This window comes from Pseudophryne corroboree, chromosome 2 (genome assembly GCF_028390025.1).
Source record: "Pseudophryne corroboree isolate aPseCor3 chromosome 2, aPseCor3.hap2, whole genome shotgun sequence".
Classification (NCBI taxonomy): Eukaryota; Metazoa; Chordata; class Amphibia; order Anura; family Myobatrachidae; genus Pseudophryne; species Pseudophryne corroboree.
In genome coordinates, this window is record NC_086445.1 from 320910791 (window position 1) to 320933069 (window position 22279).

General features: G+C 42.8%; 1 protein-coding gene across 4 annotated transcripts in view; it reads left to right on the forward strand.

Annotated features, from left to right (window-relative positions):
• SCEL (sciellin) overlaps positions 1 to 22279 on the forward strand; it is a 118559-nt gene that overhangs the window by 53628 nt on the left and 42652 nt on the right. For 3 of the 4 annotated variants that reach the window (XM_063952984.1, XM_063952986.1, XM_063952983.1), the window contains 16 exons: positions 7793 to 7825; positions 12074 to 12148; positions 13425 to 13487; positions 14779 to 14844; positions 15898 to 15969; positions 16482 to 16541; positions 17611 to 17670; positions 18529 to 18585; positions 18749 to 18805; positions 18953 to 19009; positions 19155 to 19211; positions 19338 to 19394; positions 19533 to 19589; positions 20024 to 20077; positions 20862 to 20915; positions 21058 to 21117. In XM_063952984.1, coding sequence (XP_063809054.1) covers positions 7793 to 7825; positions 12074 to 12148; positions 13425 to 13487; positions 14779 to 14844; positions 15898 to 15969; positions 16482 to 16541; positions 17611 to 17670; positions 18529 to 18585; positions 18749 to 18805; positions 18953 to 19009; positions 19155 to 19211; positions 19338 to 19394; positions 19533 to 19589; positions 20024 to 20077; positions 20862 to 20915; positions 21058 to 21117 — 939 coding nt within the window. The remainder of the gene's footprint in view (positions 1 to 7792; positions 7826 to 12073; positions 12149 to 13424; positions 13488 to 14778; positions 14845 to 15897; positions 15970 to 16481; positions 16542 to 17610; positions 17671 to 18528; positions 18586 to 18748; positions 18806 to 18952; positions 19010 to 19154; positions 19212 to 19337; positions 19395 to 19532; positions 19590 to 20023; positions 20078 to 20861; positions 20916 to 21057; positions 21118 to 22279) is intronic. The other variant, XM_063952985.1, reaches the window with a different exon arrangement.

Sequence of the window (22279 nt, forward strand, 5' to 3'; positions counted from 1 at the left end):
GCCTTATAAAGCAGGTGCTGTCCACGCCCCACTCAGACCTCACAGACTGTGAGCACAAAAACCAGCACCGGATCCCCTGCCGTGCACAGAGCCTATAACCACTGCACAGCAAAAGACCCGAACCGGAGTATCAGCTGCGCTCAGGTTACACCACTAGCACTTGTCTCCCGGTTGCCATGACGACGTGGCAGCACAGGGCAGGAGACCCTAACAGTACCCCCCCTCTGACGAGGGGTCAAAGAACCCCTACCACCGGGTTTATCGGGGAACTGCGAGAAGAAAGAGCGTATCAGTCTGGTGGCATGAAGATCACAACTGCGCACCCACGACCGCTCCTCCGGGCCATACCCCTTCCAGTGCACCAAAAATGACAGCCGACCCCGAACCACCTTGGAGTCAAGAATCCTTTCAACAACAAACTCCCTCTGGCCACGTATCAGAAGAGGGGAAGGTCTTCCACTGGAAGAAGGATTACTAATCGCCCGTTTTAAAAGGGAACAATGAAATGTTTTATTGATACCCAAAGAACGGGGCAGATCTAACTGAAATGCCACCGGATTGATAACCCTGGTGATCTTATAAGGGCCGATGAACCGGGGCCCTAACTTATGAGATGGCTGTCTCAACTTCAAATTCTTGGTAGACAACCAGACGAAGTCTCCTAATTTGAAGCTGCAGGGTCTTTTCCGCTTATCAAAAACCCTTTTGGTCACTAATGACACAGACACAAGGGCTTTCTTCACTTTCCGCCAAATACCTCTAAGGACCGAAACCACAGAGGAACCACCAGGCGTGGAGTCCAGGGGGTCAAAAGAATTGGCCTTAGGATGATGCCCATACACACAAAGGAAGGGAGAGATCCCTGTAGCAGAGTGAGCTGCGTTGTTATAGGCAAACTCCGCCATGGACAGATGAGCAACCCAGTCAGTCTGACACTTGGAGACATAACACCTGAGGAACTGCTCCAAGGACTGGTTCACCCTTTCAGTCTGCCCATTAGACTGCGGATGGTAGCCTGACGACAAGCTGACAGAAATCTGGAGATCGGAACAAAATGCCCTCCAGAATTTGGCCACAAACTGGGATCCGCGGTCAGAGACCACATCAAGTGGCAACCCGTGGAGACGCACAACATGCAGCATAAATAATTCAGACAGGCGTCTGGCTGATGGCAGCCCAACCAGTGGAACGAAGTGCGCCATCTTCGAAAACCTGTCAACGACAACCCAGATGGCTGTCATCCCCGAGGATTTGGGCAAGTCCACCACAAAATCCATTGAAATGTGGGTCCATGGCTTAGATGGAATAGAGAGTGGATGTAATGGGCCAAAAGGAACCCCTCTAGGAGTCTTATTTCGGGCACAGATGTCACATGCCCGAACCCACTGATCCACATCCTTAGCCACCGAGGGCCACCACACCGCCCTAGATAGCAACTCCCGAGTTCTGGCAATACCCGGGTGACCTGCCGACTTCTTGGCATGGAATTCCAGGAACACTCGCTGTCTTAACCTAGGAGGCACAAACAAAAGACCTACCGGAAGGTCTGGAGGAGCCTGCTCCTGTGCTCTAAGGACTAATGATAAGAGGTCCTGGGTAATGCCCACTTTAATACATGATGGGGAAACAATGGGCAACGGCTCCTCGGTGGTCTCCTGGATTGGAGCAAAACTCCGCGAGAGCGCATCAGCCTTGATGTTTTTTGACCCAGGGCGATATGTTATCAAAAAATTAAAGCGAGAAAAAAACAAAGCCCATCGTGCCTGCCTGGCATTGAGACGCTTCGCTGACTCTAAATATGCCAAATTCTTATGGTCAGTGAGAATTGAGACCACAAACTTAGCCCCCTCAAGCCAGTGTCTCCACTCCTCGAGTGCATCCTTAATAGCCAACAATTCCCGGTTACCCACGTCATAATTCATCTCGGCAGGCGAAAATTTACGGGAAAAGTAAGCACAGGGATGAAGGCGATTATCAGACATTCCCATCTGAGAAAGCACTGCCCCAATACCCATCTCAGAGGCATCCACCTCCACCACAAAAGGACGCTCTGGATCTGGGTGTCGCAGCACCTTGGCCGAAACAAATGCCCTTTTGAGACGGGCAAAAGCCGCTTTAGCCTCACAAGACCAGTGAGCAACATCCGCCCCTTTCTTAGTGAGTGCCACCAAGGGCGCCACTATAGACGAAAATCCAGCGATAAATCGTCTATAAAAATTTGCAAAGCCCAGGAAACGCTGAAGCGCCTTCAAACTAGTGGGCTGCACCCAATCCAGGACTGCCTGTACCTTGGAACCCTCCATTTGGAAACCTTCTGGGGAGATAATATATCCTAGAAATGCGATTTGCTGAACTTCAAATTCGCACTTCTCCAGCTTCGCCCCAAGCCGGTGGTCTCTGAGTTTCTGGAGGACTAAGCGTACATGCTTCCGATGTTCCTCCAGGGAATGGGAGAAGATTAGGATGTCATCTAAGTATACAACTAAGAATCTATCCAAATATTCCCTGAGCACATCATTCATGAAATCCTGGAAGACTGCCGGGGCATTACAGAGCCCAAAAGGCATCACCAAATATTCATAATGCCCTGAGTGGGTATTAAAGGCAGTCTTCCATTCATCCCCCTCTCTTATTCGGATTAGATTGACCTACGCGGTGCGTACAATCTTAGAAAAAATGGTGGCAGTACGAAGCTGGTCAAACAAGACCGAAATGAGAGGCAGTGGGTATGAGTTTTTAATCGTGATACGGTTCAATTCCCTGAAGTCGATGCAGGGTCGCAACGAACCGTCCTTTTTACCCACGAAGAAGAACCCCGACCCAACTGGAGACTGTGAAGGTCTGATAAATCCCTTAGCCAAGTTCTCCTGAATGTACTCTGCCATAGCCTGAGTCTCAGGACGTGACAGGGAGTACAACCTGCTCTTGGGAAGCTTAGCATTTGGCAACAAATCAATGGCACAGTCATAGGGGCGATGGGGAGGTAGTACCTCTGCAACTTTTTTGGAGAACACGTCCGCAAAATCTGCATAACACCCTGGCAATCCTGGCAAACTTAGCTGTGAGAGCCTGACTGGAAGGCTCAAGCAACTCCTGAAACAATCAGTACCCCAACTAAGAATCTCCCCAGAGACCCAGTCAAATTGAGGATTGTGGGCCCTTAACCAGGGTAACCCCAACACCAATGGGGCAAAAGTACAGACAGTCACATAAAAGGACAATTTTTCAGAGTGTGTGGCTCCAATAAACAAAGAAATCTGGCTAGTGCAAGAGGTAATTTTACCTTGGGATAATGGTTCCCCGTTTAACCCACAAATCTCAATTTCCGATGCCAAGGGTACTAAGGGAACAGAGTGTTTCAGGGCGAATTGGCGGTCCATAAAAACCCAGTCGGCCCCACTGTCCACAAAGGCCTCAGTCTTGACAGTTTGACCGAGGATCTTCAAGGTCACCGGAATGATAAAAGTCTTCTTGGGAAATTCTGACTTCTGGCCTGACAGGATATTTCCCATCACCCTCAGGCCCTGAAGTTTTCCGGCTTTTCTGGGCATGATACAACCACATGACCTTTATTCCCACAGTACAAACACAACCCCTGCTGTCTCCTCCGCGTCTTCTCACGCGAGGAGAGGCGGGTAGCCCCAATCTGCATAGGCTCCTCAGAAAATTCCTCAGAGTCTGAGGTTCCCTTGGGAAGGAAGGAAATCTCAGTCTCCCTTTCAAGCCTACGCTCTCTCAGCCGTCTATCCACCCGGATGGATAACTGCATGAGCTGATCCAAGCTATCAGGCAAGGGATATTGTACCAGTTGGTCCTTTATCTGGTTAGAAAGACCTCTTCGGTACTGGTGTCTCAGGGCTGGGTCATTCCACTGGGTATCATGGGCCAACCTCCGAAACTCCGTACAGTAAACCTCAACTGGCCTTCGCCCTTGCTTAAGGATTGAAATCTGAGCCTCGGCTGAGGCCGTCTTGTCAGGGTCATCATACAACATGCCCAGTGCCGTAAAAAAAGCATCAACACTTTTAAGCGACGGACAGTCAGGCTGCAACCCATATGCCCAGACCTGTGGGTCTCCTTGTAGCAAGGAAATCACTATGCCCACCCGCTGAATCTCCGACCCAGAAGACTGAGGCCTAAGCCGGAAGTATAGCTTGCAGCTCTCCTTGAAACAAAAGAACTGCGAGCGATCTCCAGAAAAACGATCCGGGAGATTTACTTTCGGCTCCTTAACCCCTGCAGGTGCTGCTGCTGCGGGAGCTCCGCCAGCAGCCTGGGAGGAGTGCATTTTAATGGACAAATCATTAAATTGTCGAGTCAGGACCTGCACCTGATCGACCACCTGTTGCAACGTATTTTGAGGGGTATGCTCCATATTCCCACAAAATTTCAACAGGAGTATTAGGCTGCTGAATATGTTATGCACACCAGTGCCTGCAGGAAAGTACTGGTGTCAGAACTGTTATGCACTCCAGTGTCTGCAGGAATGTACTGGTGTTTGAACTGTTATGCAAAACAGATGGACTCACAGACAAACTGGGGGATATGACATAATGTACACAGAAGGTGATAGGGTAACAAAATACACACAAAGTGAACAGAGAAGCCCAGAGGCTAAGGAACTGGGTATCTCCCTTGTATTAGAACTGCTCAAATGGAAAAGCAAGATGTTGTGTTTTAATACGTAGAGAACCCGAAATGCTGTTGCTAAGGGCAACAGCAAAACCCTAAAGGGTTACCAACGGGTGTGGCAGTAAACTCCTTGGTCAGAGATGGAATGATAGACACAAGGAGAATCTCCACAATCCTAATTCTCACTTGCAGTGCACAGGTTTTAGCTTACTGCCACTAAACTGACCCCTGACACCTAGCACAGTGAGACAGGATTAGACAGGCAAGTCTTAGAATACAGCCGCAAACTTGCTAAGTTCACAGAGTAATAACAGAACCCCAGCAAGCTAAACGACTGACTCCAGTCTTACTGCTAGGTCTGGATTGGCAGAGTGTAATACCAAATCCCCAGGCCTATTTGCAGTAAGCAACAAACAAATACAAAGCTACACAGTACTGGCTAACTTTCATGAACTGACTAACCAACAAAGATTCAGCAGCATCTGCTTACCCTGAAAAGAGGCCTTATAAAGCAGGTGCTGTCCACGCCCCACTCAGACCTCACAGACTGTGAGCACAAAAACCAGCACCGGATCCCCTGCCGTGCACAGAGCCTATAACCACTGCACAGCAAAAGACCCGAACCGGAGTATCAGCTGCGCTCAGGTTACACCACTAGCACTTGTCTCCCGGTTGCCATGACGACGTGGCAGCACAGGGCAGGAGACCCTAACACAAACACTGTGGCATTGCAGAACTGTTGATGAAAGTCAGTTTATATTAGGTTTTTTCATGAAGCAGTGAAAAGAATGGAGAAGTAAGCCAGTTGAGAAGTTGCCCATGGAAACCAATCAGTGTTGAGATAACATTTATAAAATGCATACTATAAAATTATATGTAGCAGCTATTTGGTTGCCATGGGCAACTTCTTTACTGGCTCTCTTCTTCACCCTTTTCACTTCTTCATGAATAGACCCCTAAACCTTTAGCACCTTAGCTCTGGCATTTATCTCTGTTACTTGCTCAGTGTGTGGCTCCCGCACATGCTGATTATACCAGCAGTACTCTTGTACACGCTGATTATACTAGCAGTACTCCTGCACACACTGATTATTCCAGCAGTACTCTCGCACACTGGGCCAGATTAAAAGTGGGGCGGATGGAGCTCCAGCTCCAGGCCTCCACATAAAAATCGGCCCATCACCATGACAGCATGATGATGACCAGCCACCAGCTGACCACATGATCGGCCATAAATCATAAGGATTCAAATTGCATTTCTATTTTCCACACAAAATTATGCAATTTTTGTACTTTTATATATTTGGGGAGTCATTGTGGCTTATAGTGTACGGTGTCTACTTGCCTACATGGCATTGGCCTCACCTCCTCTGCTTCTCATAATAGGCTTTTGAATATTTTCAACTCCAGGCCCATGAGTCCCTTAATCCGGCCCTGGCCACTGTACACGCTGATTATACCAGCAGTACTCCTGCAAACGCTGATTAAACCATCAGTACCCGCACCAAGGCCAGCTCCAGGCCTATTAGCACCCTGAGCAAGATTTTTTTAAGCGCTCCTTTGGGGAAGGGGGTACGCTCCTGGGAAAGTGGGTGTGGCCTTGCAACTATATATTATGTTATCAAATTCTAAATATATATATACCATATTACCACACCCCTCTCTACACACACAATTGGCAGCCTTACACATAATGCCCACAGTAGTGCTCCTTACACATAATGTTCCTAGTATAGTGCAAGGTACACGTACTGCCCCCAGCATAATGGCAGCTACACGTAATACCCCATTATAGTGCGAGTTACACATAATGCCCCATTATAGTGCCAGTTACACATAATGTCCCAGGTATAGTGTCAGATACAAGTAATGACCCCAGTAGTGCCAGATACACATAATAACCCCAGTAGTGCCAGTTACACATAATACCTCCGTAGTGCCAGTTACACATAATTTCCCCAGTAATGCTCACCACTGCTGGTCTTCTGCTGCTGCTTCTCGTGTCTGAGGGGAGGAAAGTTCTCTGGCGGCCATTTGAAATATGGCTCCAGCTCATGAACCAATCAAATCTTGCGGTCCGGCAGCCAATCAGGAGACACCGCTGCCGGTCTGCGAGCTTTGATTAGCTAACAATTGACATTTAGACACCTCCTGCTGCACTAGTGATCCAAGCTGCATCCGAGGACGCAGAATTAGATCAAACCACCCACCATCGGGGCAGCTTACGGCACCCATGGTGCCGTGCAAGCCGTCTGTCTCAGAGGCCAGGAAAACTCTGTCCTATGATGGAGATCCCTGGCCTCTTTCCACCCCCAAAATGGTGGCAACACGCCTCTGTTTTCACAAATGGAGGCCGTCGTCGCCCACTCCCTGCCCCACGAAATAACATCAGACTGTCAATCAAAAACAGCCTGATGGCAAGCCGCATCCTGTGCGGCAGGAACCGTTTGCGCATGCACAGAACAGGGCGTGCGCATGCGCAAAGTACCAAAAATTGGTACTTTGCACCAATGGTTGCATGAGCAACCACACCTGAATGACCCCCACTGTTTATACCAGCAGTAGTCCTGTGCACTGATTATACCTACAGTACTCACAAGAAGTGGTAGGACTTTATGTAGATTAGTAAATCAGGCTATAAAGGCCCATATAGATGGGCCGATGTGGGAGAGATGTGTGCTGAGTGAACCGCTCAGCACACATCTCTCCTGCTGCTCAGCACAGCGCGATCAGCAGCGATAGCGATGCGCGGGGCTGCGCATCGCTATCGCTATAGGGGGTACACACGGAGCGATCATGCTCAAATTCTAAGCAATCTAGTCAGATTGCTTAGAATATCGCTCCGTGAGTACCCACCTTAACCATGTCAAAAATATATATACAGCTGTAGTATCAAATGTAATAGTAAGTAGCATTTGCTGTTACATGAGTGTCATGAAAAGATGATCTAATTGAGGAAAATGAATACAAATAACAGCTGTCACTACTATCAATACCTGTTTTGTCTCGTAATGAGTAAATGTCTTCTTTGTAGTGCTAATGGATCCTTGTGCCATCTATGACTGTGTTTGTGAAGTACAGTCATTCACAGAGCGGTTCTACAAATCAGACTGTAATTGTGTCTACCAGATAATCATGTCAGTTTCTTACTTGTCAACAGGGCTGTTCCAGGCATACCAGAAGGACAAAAAATGTAAGCTTAGTTTTTTTTTATAAATTATTTTATATGTACATTTTTTTAACAATACTTTTAAATAAAAATAAGTATACATATGGGTAGGAGAAAGAAATGAGATGAATGATGAAGAAGAATAAACTGAAAAACGTTATCTCAGTTTCCAGTCAGTCACTTGTGTTTTTTGTATTTTATTTTTGCTTTAATTGCACTGTTTACACCTAGTGGTTGTGCAGTAAAGTCTTAATTATATGAACATCACCACTTATCGATAAAGCTCTACAGAACTCTGCAGTGCTGATCAGGCAGTATTTCAAAAATATTAAACAAAAACACTAGCCTATATAGAACAGAACAAGAACACATAAGGTTAATGGAGAAGATGCAGATATGGGACAGAGGTCATAGATTGCTCTGCTTGTAAGGGTTGGGTATGTGATCCCATCTGTCAGGATGCCAGCGGCATCATGACAATGAGAATGCTAACAGGGGATGTGGTCATTATTTTACACTTCCCCTTTCCCCCACCCTAACACTAACCCGCCTGTGGTGGCGGCTAGGGCTAAGATTTGGGTGGTGGTGGCTAGGGCTAAGACTCCGGGGGTGGCGGCTTGGGCTAAGACTCGGGGGGGGGGGGGGGTGGCTAGCTACAGCTAACCCCCTCTCTAGTTACTAACCCTAACCCGTCCCCTCCCCCATGCCCTAACCCTAATAATGATCCAGATACTTACCTTCGGGATGTCGGCGGTCGGTGTTCAGGCACCAGGATTCCGAGTGATGTCAGGATTCCAGCATCCTGACTGCTGGGATGCTAACCGATATCCGGACTCCAGGTCGACAACAAAAATGTCGACACACCTTAGGTCGACACCAGTTGGTCAACACACCTTTTGTCAACATGGACAAAAGGTCGACATGGACAAAAGGTCGACAGGAACAAGGTCAACATGGACAAAAGGTCGACAGGAACAAGGTTGACATGAGTTTTTCACAATTTTTTTTCTTTTTTGGAACCTTTTCATACTTAACGATCCACGTGGACTACGATTGGAACGGTAATCTGTGCCCAGCGAAGATGAGCGAAGGCACCATGCCCGAAGCATGGTGAGCGAAGCGAGCATTGCGAGGGGACGCAGTGCACTAATTGGGGTTCCCGGTCACTCTACGAAGAAAAGGACACCAAAAAAACATTAAAAAAACTCATGTTGACCTTTTTCCATGTCGACCTTGTTCCTGTTGACCTTTTGTCCATGGCGACCTAAGGTGTGTCGACCAATTGGCGTCGACCTAAGGTGTGTCGACCTTTTTGTTGTCGACCTGGAGTCCCAGACCCATGCTAACCGCATCCCGTAAGATCTTATTTTACGAGGACGTGGCAAGAAAAAAAAGGTGCATAGTCTTCTCTACACATAATGAAGTGGTGTGTAGCTGCCAACACACATGAAGTCATGAGATCACAGAAGAGGAGTCCAAGGGGATATCCGTTTGGCAGGTCGACCCTACTTAGATTGACAGTCACTAGGTTGACCACTATTGGTCGACACTGACATGGTCGACATGGGCAAATGTTCGACACATGAAAATGGTCCTCACAGGACAGGTTGACATATGAAAAGGTCGACATGGCTTTTTTTCTTTTAATTAGATTTTTAACTTTTTCATACCATCAACGTGGACTACAATTGGGAATAGTAACCTGTGCCGAGCGAGACGCCTTGCCCACAGCATGGCAAGCGTGGGATGCGGTACACTAATACCCCTTTCACACAGCCATAAATTTCCCGGGTTAAAACACATGAACGCGCATCAACCCGGGAAATTTCTCGGTGTGAAAGGGTACAGGGACAAAATCCCGGGATTTCTGTCCCCGCATTTCAACCCTGCAATCTACCAGGGTTGGTCCCGGGATGATCCCTGGACCCTGGACAGTGTGAATGGTGCAGGGACATGTTCCCCCTTCCCGGGTTGCCTCTGCTGATGCTGATTGGCTATTCAGGGCACTTCCTGGTCTTGTGGTTTTTCTGAGACGCCCATTCTCAGAAAATGCAGGGCCATCCCGGGTTCAGTATGAAAGGTGCAGACCCGGGACGTCTCGGCAAAAAATGCTGGTGTGAAAGGTGCCAACCCGGGAATGGCCCTGCATGAGCCCGTGGCAGTATTCCCGGGTTTTGCCCCTGCATTTCAGGTGTGAAAGGGGTTCCAGGTCATGTTACGGAAAAATTACACCAAAAGAAGATTAGAAGATTGGTGGCAATATGTTCATGGAAAGTGGTAAACTGCTTGCTTGTTATTACCAAATTGAGGAGCTTATTCAATTCTGAGCACTGTAAGCAAGGTGCTCCCGGAAATTGCGTGGGAAAGCTCATAAGGTCGGCACATTGCGGCCATAACATCGCTCATTTTACTTTGAACCGCCATAGGGGACCACAATAAAATTATCGATGCAGCTTTACCGTAATTCCAAGTGATGTTCACAGCCTCCTATTGCATATTAAAATGTTTCATGTTCAAGCATAATATGCCTTTACATTTGTTATAAAGGTCCTTACAAATACACTGTTTCTTTTTTTTTTTTTCAAGATTCATTTTTTATTAATTTTTCAAAATAGAAAGGAATGGGGGGGAGGGGGGTTTACAGAAATAGAGAAAATATGTGGGGGAGAGGGGAAAGTGAATCGCATAGTGGTACATATAGTGTTATCTGAAATAATCCCATACAGCATAGCAATCCACATCATGCAGGTCAATATTTAGAACAGAACTTAGAAATTAACTCCCGAAGGAGGCAGGGTATCAGGCAGCGAAGTAAGCAGCGTATCTCACAAGGGCGCTTCACTGAACCATGTCAGGCCTTACTTAATAAAAGATGTTACTGAAAATAGTGATACCTTATAACAAAAGGAGAGGGATACGACTAGAAGCATGTAGACATCCCAAACAGTAGCAGACTACAGTCGTATAGGAGGTGTCATCAAGGGAGGTGCGCTTTCCTATACTCACTCCATACCGCCCATTTTGTGGCTTGCCTTGAATTCCCTGGGGCAAAGGTCACTCCTGCAATCTCAAATTTGAAGTAAGTTTGGACAGCAGCTCGAGTGGCAGAGATCCTAGGAATCACAGGGGTGCGTCAGTTACGTGCCAGTAGTGACTTCACGGCAGCTAAGATGTGGCCCAATACATATCGAGCTCGTGGGGGTATGTTCAGGGGGAATAAGTGTAGCAGGGCCTGTGTAGGATGGGGAAAAATCGGGAAATGGACAATCCCAGAAATGAGACTAAAAACTTGACACCAGAGAGCAGGAAGCAAAGGACACGTCCAGAACACATGGATGAGTGTACCTGCTTTACCACACGATTGCCAGCAGCCATTGGGGGTAGTTGGCTAGATAGAATGTAGAAGGGCAAGGGTTAGGTATTGGCGGTGTATTAGTTTATAAAACTGCTCTGTGTGTGAAACACATTTGGACACATGGAAGCAAGAGTGAAATACAGAGCGCCATTCCTCCTTCGTGAGAGTACAGTTCAGGTCAGATTCCCATTTCACTTGAGATCTAAGTTTCACAGGATGTGGGGGGCAATTGAGGAGGGCATACCATCTGGACACTGTACCTCTATGATCTGTTCTCATAATCAAGCTATGAATATACTTGGGGATCGGTAACACTCTACTATGTGGCAGGGTTACACTCCAAAGTCAGTGTCAGAGCTGGAGATATTTATAAAAGCCTCCTTTGGAGAGGGAGAACCAAGATTGGAGTTGGGTGTATGACATCAAAATACCCTCCTCCATTACCTCTTGAAGGGTTCTAGCCCTTAGGGAAATCCACAGGTGAAATGACAAATACGGAATGAGGCCTGCCACTCCATCTAATGGGAAATCCAACGGAGGGAGAGAAAGTTCTGGTAATAAAACCACCAAAGCTAGCCAAGATCTATGAGCAGACTGGACCACAACTGATCTTGAGATTAGGTTCGAGCCTTCTGAGACGGGGCATTCCTAAAACACTAGACAGAGGGAGAGGAAAGAGCAGGCCTCGTTCCAAGGAAACTCACAATTAAGGGTATCCACTGCATACCACGCTCCCAGCGGGGACAGTATACATGCTGCTTGGTAGTGATATAAATTGGGAAAAGATAAACCCCCTTTTGCTTTTGGTAACATTACTGATTTTAAACAATGTGAATGTTTAAATAGGTGATAGGTGAATGTTAACATTAGCTGACAAGACAATCCATGTTTACTAGTTTTTGCTTAATATCCAATAGCACCATTTACTCGTCGGATACCAGGACCACAGATAAGCCAACCAGAACCAACTTCATTGATAGTGCAAGATCCAGGTAACTATTTATTGTTGCTATGGATTGTATATTATATTGATGAATGAGAATAAATGCAGAGAGCTGACAACATAAAAGAATATTGTTTCCTATTATATAATTAACAGGAAGCCCCTAAAAACTAAAAAAAAAATAATCTATAGGTTAAAAGAATCCAACCCCCTTTCCCCTTGCTTGTGGGACACTGTGGTCTGTGTGTGGGATTGCAGGGACAGAGCCCAAAAGTGGGACTGTCTTGTTGAAATCGGGACGGTTGGGAGGTAGAATAAAATAAATTCTTTAGAGAAACAGTAGAGGCAGAAATTACAAATCTCATTATCACTGCCTTGTAAAAACAAAAATACAGATGTGTCCTCATACATCTTTGCTGCAGTCTTGCCCAACAACCCCTCTTTGCACGCTAGGCCATGTGAGAGTCTTCTAGCGCCGGGTGCCTTTTTTTGACTAAAATACCTGTTATTTGCAACAATGTAGCATCCGCAGCTTTTTTCCAACACAAGTTCTGTTCTGCTCCATATACGGACTCACTCACACTCTATATACAGGTGTCATATATCAAATTAATCAGCACAATCTCCGATGTAAGTAGAGTTGTACAGGACCTGGAAGCTCAGTAACGCCAGGCATCTCGCAGTACATGGCGTGTTGAGGCTGGATGTATGAGGACACACCTGTAAAATAGTTGAATAGTTTTTTATGTGTAATGATTATGAAGCTAGATATTTATTTTTTGCCTTTTATAAATACATCCATAATTTATTTTTACAGAGCCTTCTATGCCTGCATGTTAGACAAATGTCTTTAAGCATAGTTGGCTTGTCATAGCTATATCTACAACCTCCCAGTAATTGATAAGTAAATGAACAATACTATAACAACAACAGCAAGCATTTTGCATAGTACATTTTGAATGAAGTATCTTCATAGTGCCAGCCATAACAAACTATTTACATTTATTGAAGGGTTATCAAGCAAGTGGGCACACAAGATGACAGCAGCCCATGTGAGGAAATCTGTGGGTTAATATTACTTGTTAGTTTAAGTCTTCCATTCACTGAAAGCTAAAGACATTTACATTTTGTAGGTTGCTATGGAAACCACTCACCCTTTCAATTATACACTGGTGAACTACAATGTTACTGCTGTAAGCAATATATTGCTAATTGATAAATTGTAATAATAGCAATACAAGCAGTTTGAATGCAATTAAAATAAGCACTTTATTATAATATTGCACTATTATTCATGGGATTAAACCTCGTATTGTGTTTTTTAGATTTGAAAAAATGGACACAAAGCCTAGCCCACCCACTTCTCCAATAGCCAAGAGCGACACCAGGTCAAATACTTGCTGTTACTAGAATGTACATTGTGAAATATTGTTTTGTGTTGATTGCCACCTTGATATTAATTATAATCCTAATAGGAAATAAACGTTATTAGCACAATAGTAGCTGTCTATAACACCATTGCACTAGGCTATTAAAAGCCCAGCCTGCTCCTATTATAAATGTGTTCCAGACTCAGCATAAAAATTAGATTTCATCATACTAGAGAGACATGTAAATGAGCTATGCAGTACAGACATATGGTAAAACACTGCACTATAGTTCACGTTAACAGTTCGATCTTCGATGATGGTGTTTTTCTATGGGGAGGTATTTGCACATTAAAGATGCATAAGATGCACCTACAGTAGATAATGGTAGAGCGCAATAAAAATCACATGTACATTAATACTGGAAACACAATAATTAGTATTACAACTAAGATTAGTTAGTGTTAGTAACAGGAGACAGGTATTATAGAGATCACAAGGTCTTGTTAATATCTTTAATGATAGTTAATTGGAAGAAATAAATCAACTCAATGACTGTAGTCCAAATGGGGAAGTATGTACCTTTATATGGTGCGAGAGACCAGGAGTACTCAGTTCCATAGGTATGATCCTGAGTGCTCCAAGCTGGGGGTGCAGTGCAGATGCCAGAATGTTTTTAAGCCCAATAGTCATATGCATAAGTTAATGTAGAACCTATGGTAATTTATAGGGATAATAGAATTGACCGGACAGAGTGCTTGTGATTTCTAATAATTTACAGCAGGGGACATATAATATACAAGTTTCTTTAATGAGTGGTGATGACATCAGAACTCACTGATTATAAGGATATTACTCACGGTATGTAGTCAATATTCCGGCAGTCAGGATCCCGCCAGTCAGAATACCGATGCCGGGCCCCCGTAAGGGGCTTTCTAGCACTCGCCCCGCTGCTGGCATTCTGGCGGCCGGGGATCCTGGGATAGGTATTCTGACCTCCGGGATCCTGGCTGCCGATATTCCAACACCAACCCATTACTTACAGGACATGTATATATATTACTATTACAGACAAGAGATTGTGATAAATGTACATTTAAATAGCTCTGCGTGATGCATACATTACACTAACTTGTATTAGCAAGGTAGATACTGAATTAGATAATTTTATGAACAATATGTGAGATCTCTAAAAGTACTAGATTGATATATTTCTGTTCTGTGTATATACAGTACACACATATATTGGTTTACCTTATTTTTTCTTTCTTTTTTCTTTTTTTTTTTAATACCTTAATACCTTTTTTAATAGAGTTCCAATTGTTGATGAAAAACCAAAGCTGCCACCGCGGTCACCTATTTCCAAAACTGATGACCGGTAATGGAACTTCCTTTACACATGCTCCTCTAACTTTATTCAATATCTGATCAGGTCACAAGTGGGATCCTGTTTTACTTATATTTCTACCATTCCATGGTTTACATCCATCCATCCATTCCTATTTGGCACTAGAAATAAAAATGAGGAGGGTTTTACGGCCTGAATAAACTTTAGGTTGTATCAATTCCCCCCAAAAAAGGGCTGAGCTCTCACAAAGAGGGAGGTGGTCACACAATAGTACCCCCAATTCAAATTATACCACACAGTAGCACAATCTCATTCCCTTTAAACTGCACATAGTGCCCTGCTTCATATTACACCACATATTGTAGTAGTGTCCCTTATCCACTTTATTACACACAGTAATTCCCCTTTTACACAATGCCCACAGTAGCGCCCCTAGCCTTACAAAAAATGTCTGCAGTAATAGTGCCATTTATACACACAATGCCCATCACTCACAGACTGTTATGGGGACGCCTGAGGCCATTTAAGAGGAGAGCGGAGATGTGCAGGAGGGTCACCTCTCAGAGAGGGCAACTGGCTTGAGAGGGAGCTGGCGATAGTGTAAAGGGAAAGACTATGACATGCACTCACCGGGTCTTCCTCCTCTATGCTGCCCAGAGGGCTGTCTCCATAATCCCCAGGAGAGTGAGTTCCTGTTCCGCCCCTGGAGCTGCCCCAGCCCCTGGTGACTGACAGCAGAGGCTTGTTGCTGTGGAAAGAGTTGTCCCTGTGCCTGAAGGTGCTGATCGACTTGTGGGGGGCGGTGGTGGGGCAGCCAGAGAGAAGCCTGCACTGCTGAGTTTCCTTAATCAGGCGGCAGCCTGTACTTAGTTACTGTGGTTGGGCAAAGTAGGTGGGCAGAGTCAGAACAGGTTCCACCTCCAATTACATCTGATGGAACGTAGTTCCGGCCCACTTTAACCCCTGGAGTCCTCATTGTCTGCTTGCTTTAATACATTTCCTAACTTATTTCTTAAGTGAGGAATACAAAAGTGGATTATTGAAATTAATATATGTAAACATAAAATAATATATTTATTTAAGGGCTTCATACTCTACTAAGCCGGCTATTCCAGACACTGGAGACAGAAGAAGTGCAATGGAAAGAAAGCAGAGGTAGGCATGGTTTTAGATGAATGTGTAAGTGATTACAGGTAATATGTGTCAGTGAGAGACCTGTTAAGTGCTACAGTATGGATGGTGTAATGGTTAGCATTGTTGCCTCACAGCACTGAGGTCATAGGTTTGATCCCCACCACGGCCCTCTGTGGAGTTTATTCTTCTTGTACTGGGTTTCCTCTGGATAGTTTGGTTTCCTCTCACAATCCAAAAATATTTAATTGGCTTCTGACAAAAAAACGAACAAATTAACCCTAGATTGTAAGTGTGTACTGTGTACTTGGGCAGACTAGCTGGGCCAAGTGGTTCTTATCTGCAGTCAAATGCTAAATTTCTATGTATATTACGTGTCCTAATGTGAAAGTAATCCAGAATCCTCTTGGTTTAAGTAATGTAGTACAAATTGCCACTGTTTTCCTTCTATGCCACCCCAATTCCTGATATTCTACAACCGCAACCATAATTTTAGATACATATAATTAATTTGTTGTATTTCATTTCTGATCTAGAAGTCAAGACTTTGATAATCTCATTGGAGTTTCCAGCTCCAGAACTGTAAGCAGCAGAGGGTGAGCTATATTTAACAATTATTTCCCATGTATTCCTACAAATGATTTTATTACTATAAACAGTGGATCTGATGCAGATATGTTTGTAAAATTGGTCGCAAATTACCCTAAAAAGCAGGGGATGCAAAAATAGTATATTTTTGCCTATACTGTGTACATAGCCATGCACATACTGAGATTGGTCAGTCTCCGCATCAGCAGCACATGTTCCTGGTTTATGTCAAGTCATCATCATCATCAGCAAAAGCGTGTATTTGTATCTGCATTATAGAAATAAAGGTTAAAAACTGAAAATAAAATAATGCTCTTAAATCAAGTTGATAACACAAATTATGATGGTTTTTGGTCCTAAACATTTGAGCATCTGTACCAGGGTAGGAGTTAAAGGTAAAGCAATAAGTGAAGATTTGGTCCACTCACATCTAAAGGTGAAGGTTTGTCGACAATGGGCATAAACATCATTGTTTTGTCCTTAGCCAAGGTTCCGTTTTTATTTGTAGGTACTCAGGGGGGTATTCAGCTTCAGACGGAACTGAGATGCGATCACATCTCCCTGATTGTCCCCGCAGTATGCATGCGCAGGACCCGCACTTTGCGGGCGCGGGAGAGATGCGGTCGCATCTCACTGATGTGAACGCCTCTGCCTGATTGATAGGCAGAAGCATTTGCGGGGTGGTCTGAGGCGATGATGCAGCATTGTGGGGGTGGCGTGGGGAAAACGGGAGTGGGCTGGCGCCATTTATGGGGCAGCTGCATGATGTCACACGCAGCTGCTGCGATGCAAAAGATGGCAACAGAGTGCCTGCCTTTGCAGCTAGGGATTGCCATGGATTGCTATTTGCATCACTAGGCGGCCATTTGCATGCTGGGAACCCTTGCCCTGTGCTGGTCAGCTGCCAGCATGAGATTTTTTCATTAGCAGTTTTGCAATCTTGGCATAACTGCTAATGAAGCTGAGTAAAGTCCTTAATCAGCACAAAACCATCTCACTTTCATTAAGACATAGTGCTCTCTGTTTTGTTTATCATAATTGTTATGTTATCCATTTGTGTTTTGATTTATCAAATAGAACTCAAGATGTTGACAACCTTATTGACATCAAACCTACAGCAGACAGAGGCAAGAAAAGGTATATTGAGCCTTCTTACCCTCACTCTAGATATATCCTCTATATTTTAAAGATACACAATAGTTAATGAAATAAGTGCAGGGTCTGGATTCATCCTAACTTGAAATGATACAAACTATTAGGGATATTGTAGGTGATACAAAATAATGTACTTCTCAAACATGACAGTGATAGCTTCAGCATGTTCTATTCGGCTTAAAGTTAAGGAATGCGATAATAACTAAATGCGGTGACTAAAGATGGAAGATTCACAGGCATCTTGGAAAATTCCCAAATATGTAAATGTTTATACAGTTGTCTGGACGATCTGGCTGATATCGCTGGATCACCCGGAATATTGTAAATTGTGTGTGTGTGACCGATCCAAAAATATAGATCAGTCAGGCATGCCGAACTGTCCAGCAATATTCATGTCCGAATTGCCCAGCGAATTGTTTCATGCAATATTTTTGGAATTGCAAGTCTTCTACAATGGGCAGTACTGTTTATGCACTGCTGCGGCCAAGCCATGGGTTGAAAGAGGTCTCACAGTATATGGTTGTGATATCTGCTTGATTACAGGCTGTCAGATAAAATGTCTGACAGGCATTATTTTGACCGTGTATGTCCAGCATGAGATGGAACTCCAGCTGCAAGATGTTGACCTCTATAATCTGTTCTCTAAGGTTCTGAAAGTGTCACATGGTCACATAACCTAACTGCTGCCTGGTCATATCAGTGGCAAATATTGCACCACATCAAGTCACTCAGCACATGGGATGAATAATCACACACACATTCTGATTAGCTGTTCACATGTCATCATCAGTCTAGTTGTCTAGTGAACATTATACAGTACTGGTAAATTTTTATTTTCAGAGACCAGTTTGATGATGTTATTGAAATATCAAACACTGCAAAGAACGCTCCTAAAAGGTAAATGATGAACAATTCACAAGTGCATACGTCCCTGAACTGTATATATTATTGTAGTATTATTATTATTATTATTATTATTATTATTAGTTTTTTTTTATAAATATATATATTTTTTGTGCACATTATTCATGCTTTTGTTAATGTATTTTTTTATTTTCAGAGACCAGTTTGATGGTGTTATTGAAACATCAAATACTGGAAAGAATGCTCCTAAAAGGTAAAAGATGAACAATCCACAAGTGCATAAGTTCCTGAACTATATATATTACTGTATTATTATTATTATTATTATTATTATTATTATTATTTAAAAAAAATTGTGAACATTATACATGCTTTTGTTAATGTGATTTTTTATTTTCAGAGATCAGTTTGATGGTGTTATGGAAATATCAAACACTGGAAAGAATGCTCCTAAAAGGTAAAAGATGAACAATCCACAAGTGCATAAGTTCCTGAACTATATATATTACTGTAGTATTATTATTATTATTATTATTATTATTATTTAAAAAAAAATTGTGAACATTATACATGCTTTTGTTAATGTAATTTTTTATTTTCAGAGATCAGTTTGATGGTGTTGTTGAAATATCAAACACTGGAAAGAATGCTCCTAAAAGGTAAAAGATGAACAATCAACAAGTGCATAAGTTCCTGAACTATATATATTACTGTATTATTATTATTATTTTAAAAAAATTGTGAACATTATACATGCTTTTGTTAATGTAATTTTTTATTTTCAGAGATCAGTTTGATGGTGTTGTTGAAATATCAAACACTGGAAAGAATGCTCCTAAAAGGTAAAAGATGAACAATTCACAAGTGCATAAGATCCTGAACTATATATATTACTATATTATTATTATTATTATTATTATTATTATTATTATTTTGTGAACATTATACATGCTTTTGTTAATGTAATTTTTTATTTTCAGAGACCAGTTTGATGATCTTATTGAAATATCAAACACTGGAAAGAACGCTCCTAAAAGGTAAAAGATGAACAATCCACAAGTGCATAAGCTCCTGAACTATATATATATATATATATATATATATATATATTACTGTATTGTTGATAGCCATAGTGCAGTAATTGTGAAAAGAATAAAACTTTATTATAGAAACCGAAAAATATGGAAATTCTCCCCCAGAAAATAGTTTTTGTGCTCAAAGTTAAGAGTAAAACTATATGATAGATAGCAAAAGTATGGGTAGTGTCCCTCTTACCTCTAGACAATCTTCTGCTCCTCTTTTTTTATCATCTATTGTCCAACCTTATGATAAACTGTTTACCTTGCCTTACACATGTGAGTGCAGCTAATATATAGACATTTGTATGACCATTCAGTTATTGATAAAATAGTTACTTTCCTGTCTAATTATAGATTAAAAACATTTACATATTTATACATTTAATTTAAAGGGACGGTGATCTGGGAAACTTGATTGAAATTAAAAAGTCTGAAATTAAAACCAGGTAATTGTTCTAGTTTTTTTATTTTAATCTAGCAAAAAAATAATTTTGTTAGCTGTAAGGCTGGGTACACACTAGACGATGTGTACCCAGCGCGATGTTGTAAGCGATGGGAGTTAGCAGTGGGGCCGGCATCGGCAAGTGCATACACACCTGCTGATGCTGGCAACAACGAGCAAAGGTGGGGGAGGAAAGCGGGGGCCCTGCTGCATTCGGCAGCATGGCCCTCGCTGGCAATATCACCCCTCGGACCTACAACAGATCCGACGGAGGATGTCGCTGACGATGCGCGAGAGCGCTCATCGTCAGCGTCATAGTGCATAGATACTAGACGATGTGAATGATATATAGCACGATCTTCCCATCTAGTGTGTACCCGCTTTAAGTACTGTACTGTGATTTTTATTTTAGACAGTGAATAGGCCATTTGGCTTATGACCCCCATACATCAGGCAGCCCAATTACCCCATCCACTGGCACTGCTGATTCGCCAACCGGATCATTGCTGGCCGTTGATTTGTGATCTGCAGGGGAATTGGGGAAATCAATGTTTAAAATGCCCGATTTGCTGATCCTGACCATTTTCGATCAGGGAATCAGGATTTTTTAAACATGTTTAATATTTCCGATTTCCGATCCCCCGACGGCCAGGTCGGGGGATCAGGACATTGTCCCAATACATCTGTGATGTATGAGGGCCATTAGTTTTCCTATAACTACAGTACAATAAATATGATCATAGACTGCAACAAATGCAATTTTACATATTTAGATATTTCATTTAAAGGGATGGAGATTTGAACAAACTGATTGACATTAAAAAGCCTGACATTAAAAACAGGTAATTATTATATTTTATTTATTTTAACCTTTCAAAACAAACACTTGATTTACTGTGATCATTGTGTATTTTTAGCATTATTTGTATTAGGTTTAAGATAATAATTAAGATAAGTTTTCATACAAAAATTTTTTTGTTTCAGAAGTCAAAATCTTGATGACCTCATAGATGTTAAAACTACTACAACTAGCGAAAATAAGGGGTAAGTAGTTGTTTTCTCCCAATAACAAACTGACTTATTTTATATACATTTATCAAATACTATTTACAGGAATATAATACTAGTATGTGTATTATGTTACTGGACTTTAGAATAAAAGTAATAAACTTCAGTAAACCAATTTATATCTTGAGCTGCAGACAGTCCACTAGGAGCCAATATAGTCAGCCACGGACTTGCAAGCTGTATTACACCTCCATTAAATTCTGTCAGTGACTAAAGCCCCTTCACTAACATTTACTGGCAGCATTTACACTAAAGCATTCAGGCACTTTCTTTCAACTGGCAGGATACTTGGATTATGTAAAGAAAACCTGTTATCAGGGTACAGTATCAATTTCTAACATATTTGTGACAACTGGGGAAAGAGAAAATATGCTGTGGAATGAGAGTTCAATGTAATGACAAAGGTGTGTAAGTAGTGTCAGGATTATATTCATGCTAAATCCATGTGTTGCATTTATTTGGTAAATGGGCATTACTGAGACCTACAGTATTAGTACAATAAAGAAATAGATACAAACTGGAGAACATGTAGACTCCTTTGTAGACATTTAGTTTAGTTTAAAACCTAAATAGGCAAAGTCTATCTTGGATTCCTACACTCTGGTAGAAAGTATATTTAAATGTATCAATTACTGAATAGTATCCATTTCATTGACTCCGTATCACCTGATGCTCACTTCCATGTCATGTAATCACCTCAGCAATCACCTCCATGTCATGTAACCACCTCAGCAATCACCTCCATGTCATGTAACCACCTCAGCAATCACCTCCATGTCATGTAACCACATCAGCATTTACCTCCATGTCATGTAACCACCTTAGCAATCACCTCAATGTCATGTAACCACCTCAGCAATCACCTCCATGTCATGTAACCACCTCAGCAATCACCTCCATGTCATGTAACCACCTCAGAAATTACCTCCATGTCATGTAACCACCTCAGCAATCACCTCCATGACATGTAACCACCTCAGCAATCACCTCCATGTCATGTAACCACCTCAGCAATCCCCTCCATGTCATGTAACCACATCAGAAAATTTTAAGTAAACATGCTGATAAGCCAAGAACAGAGAAGATCATTGGATTTGGGCATAGGGAGTTAATGTTCTCTAATACCCTTTTCAGACAC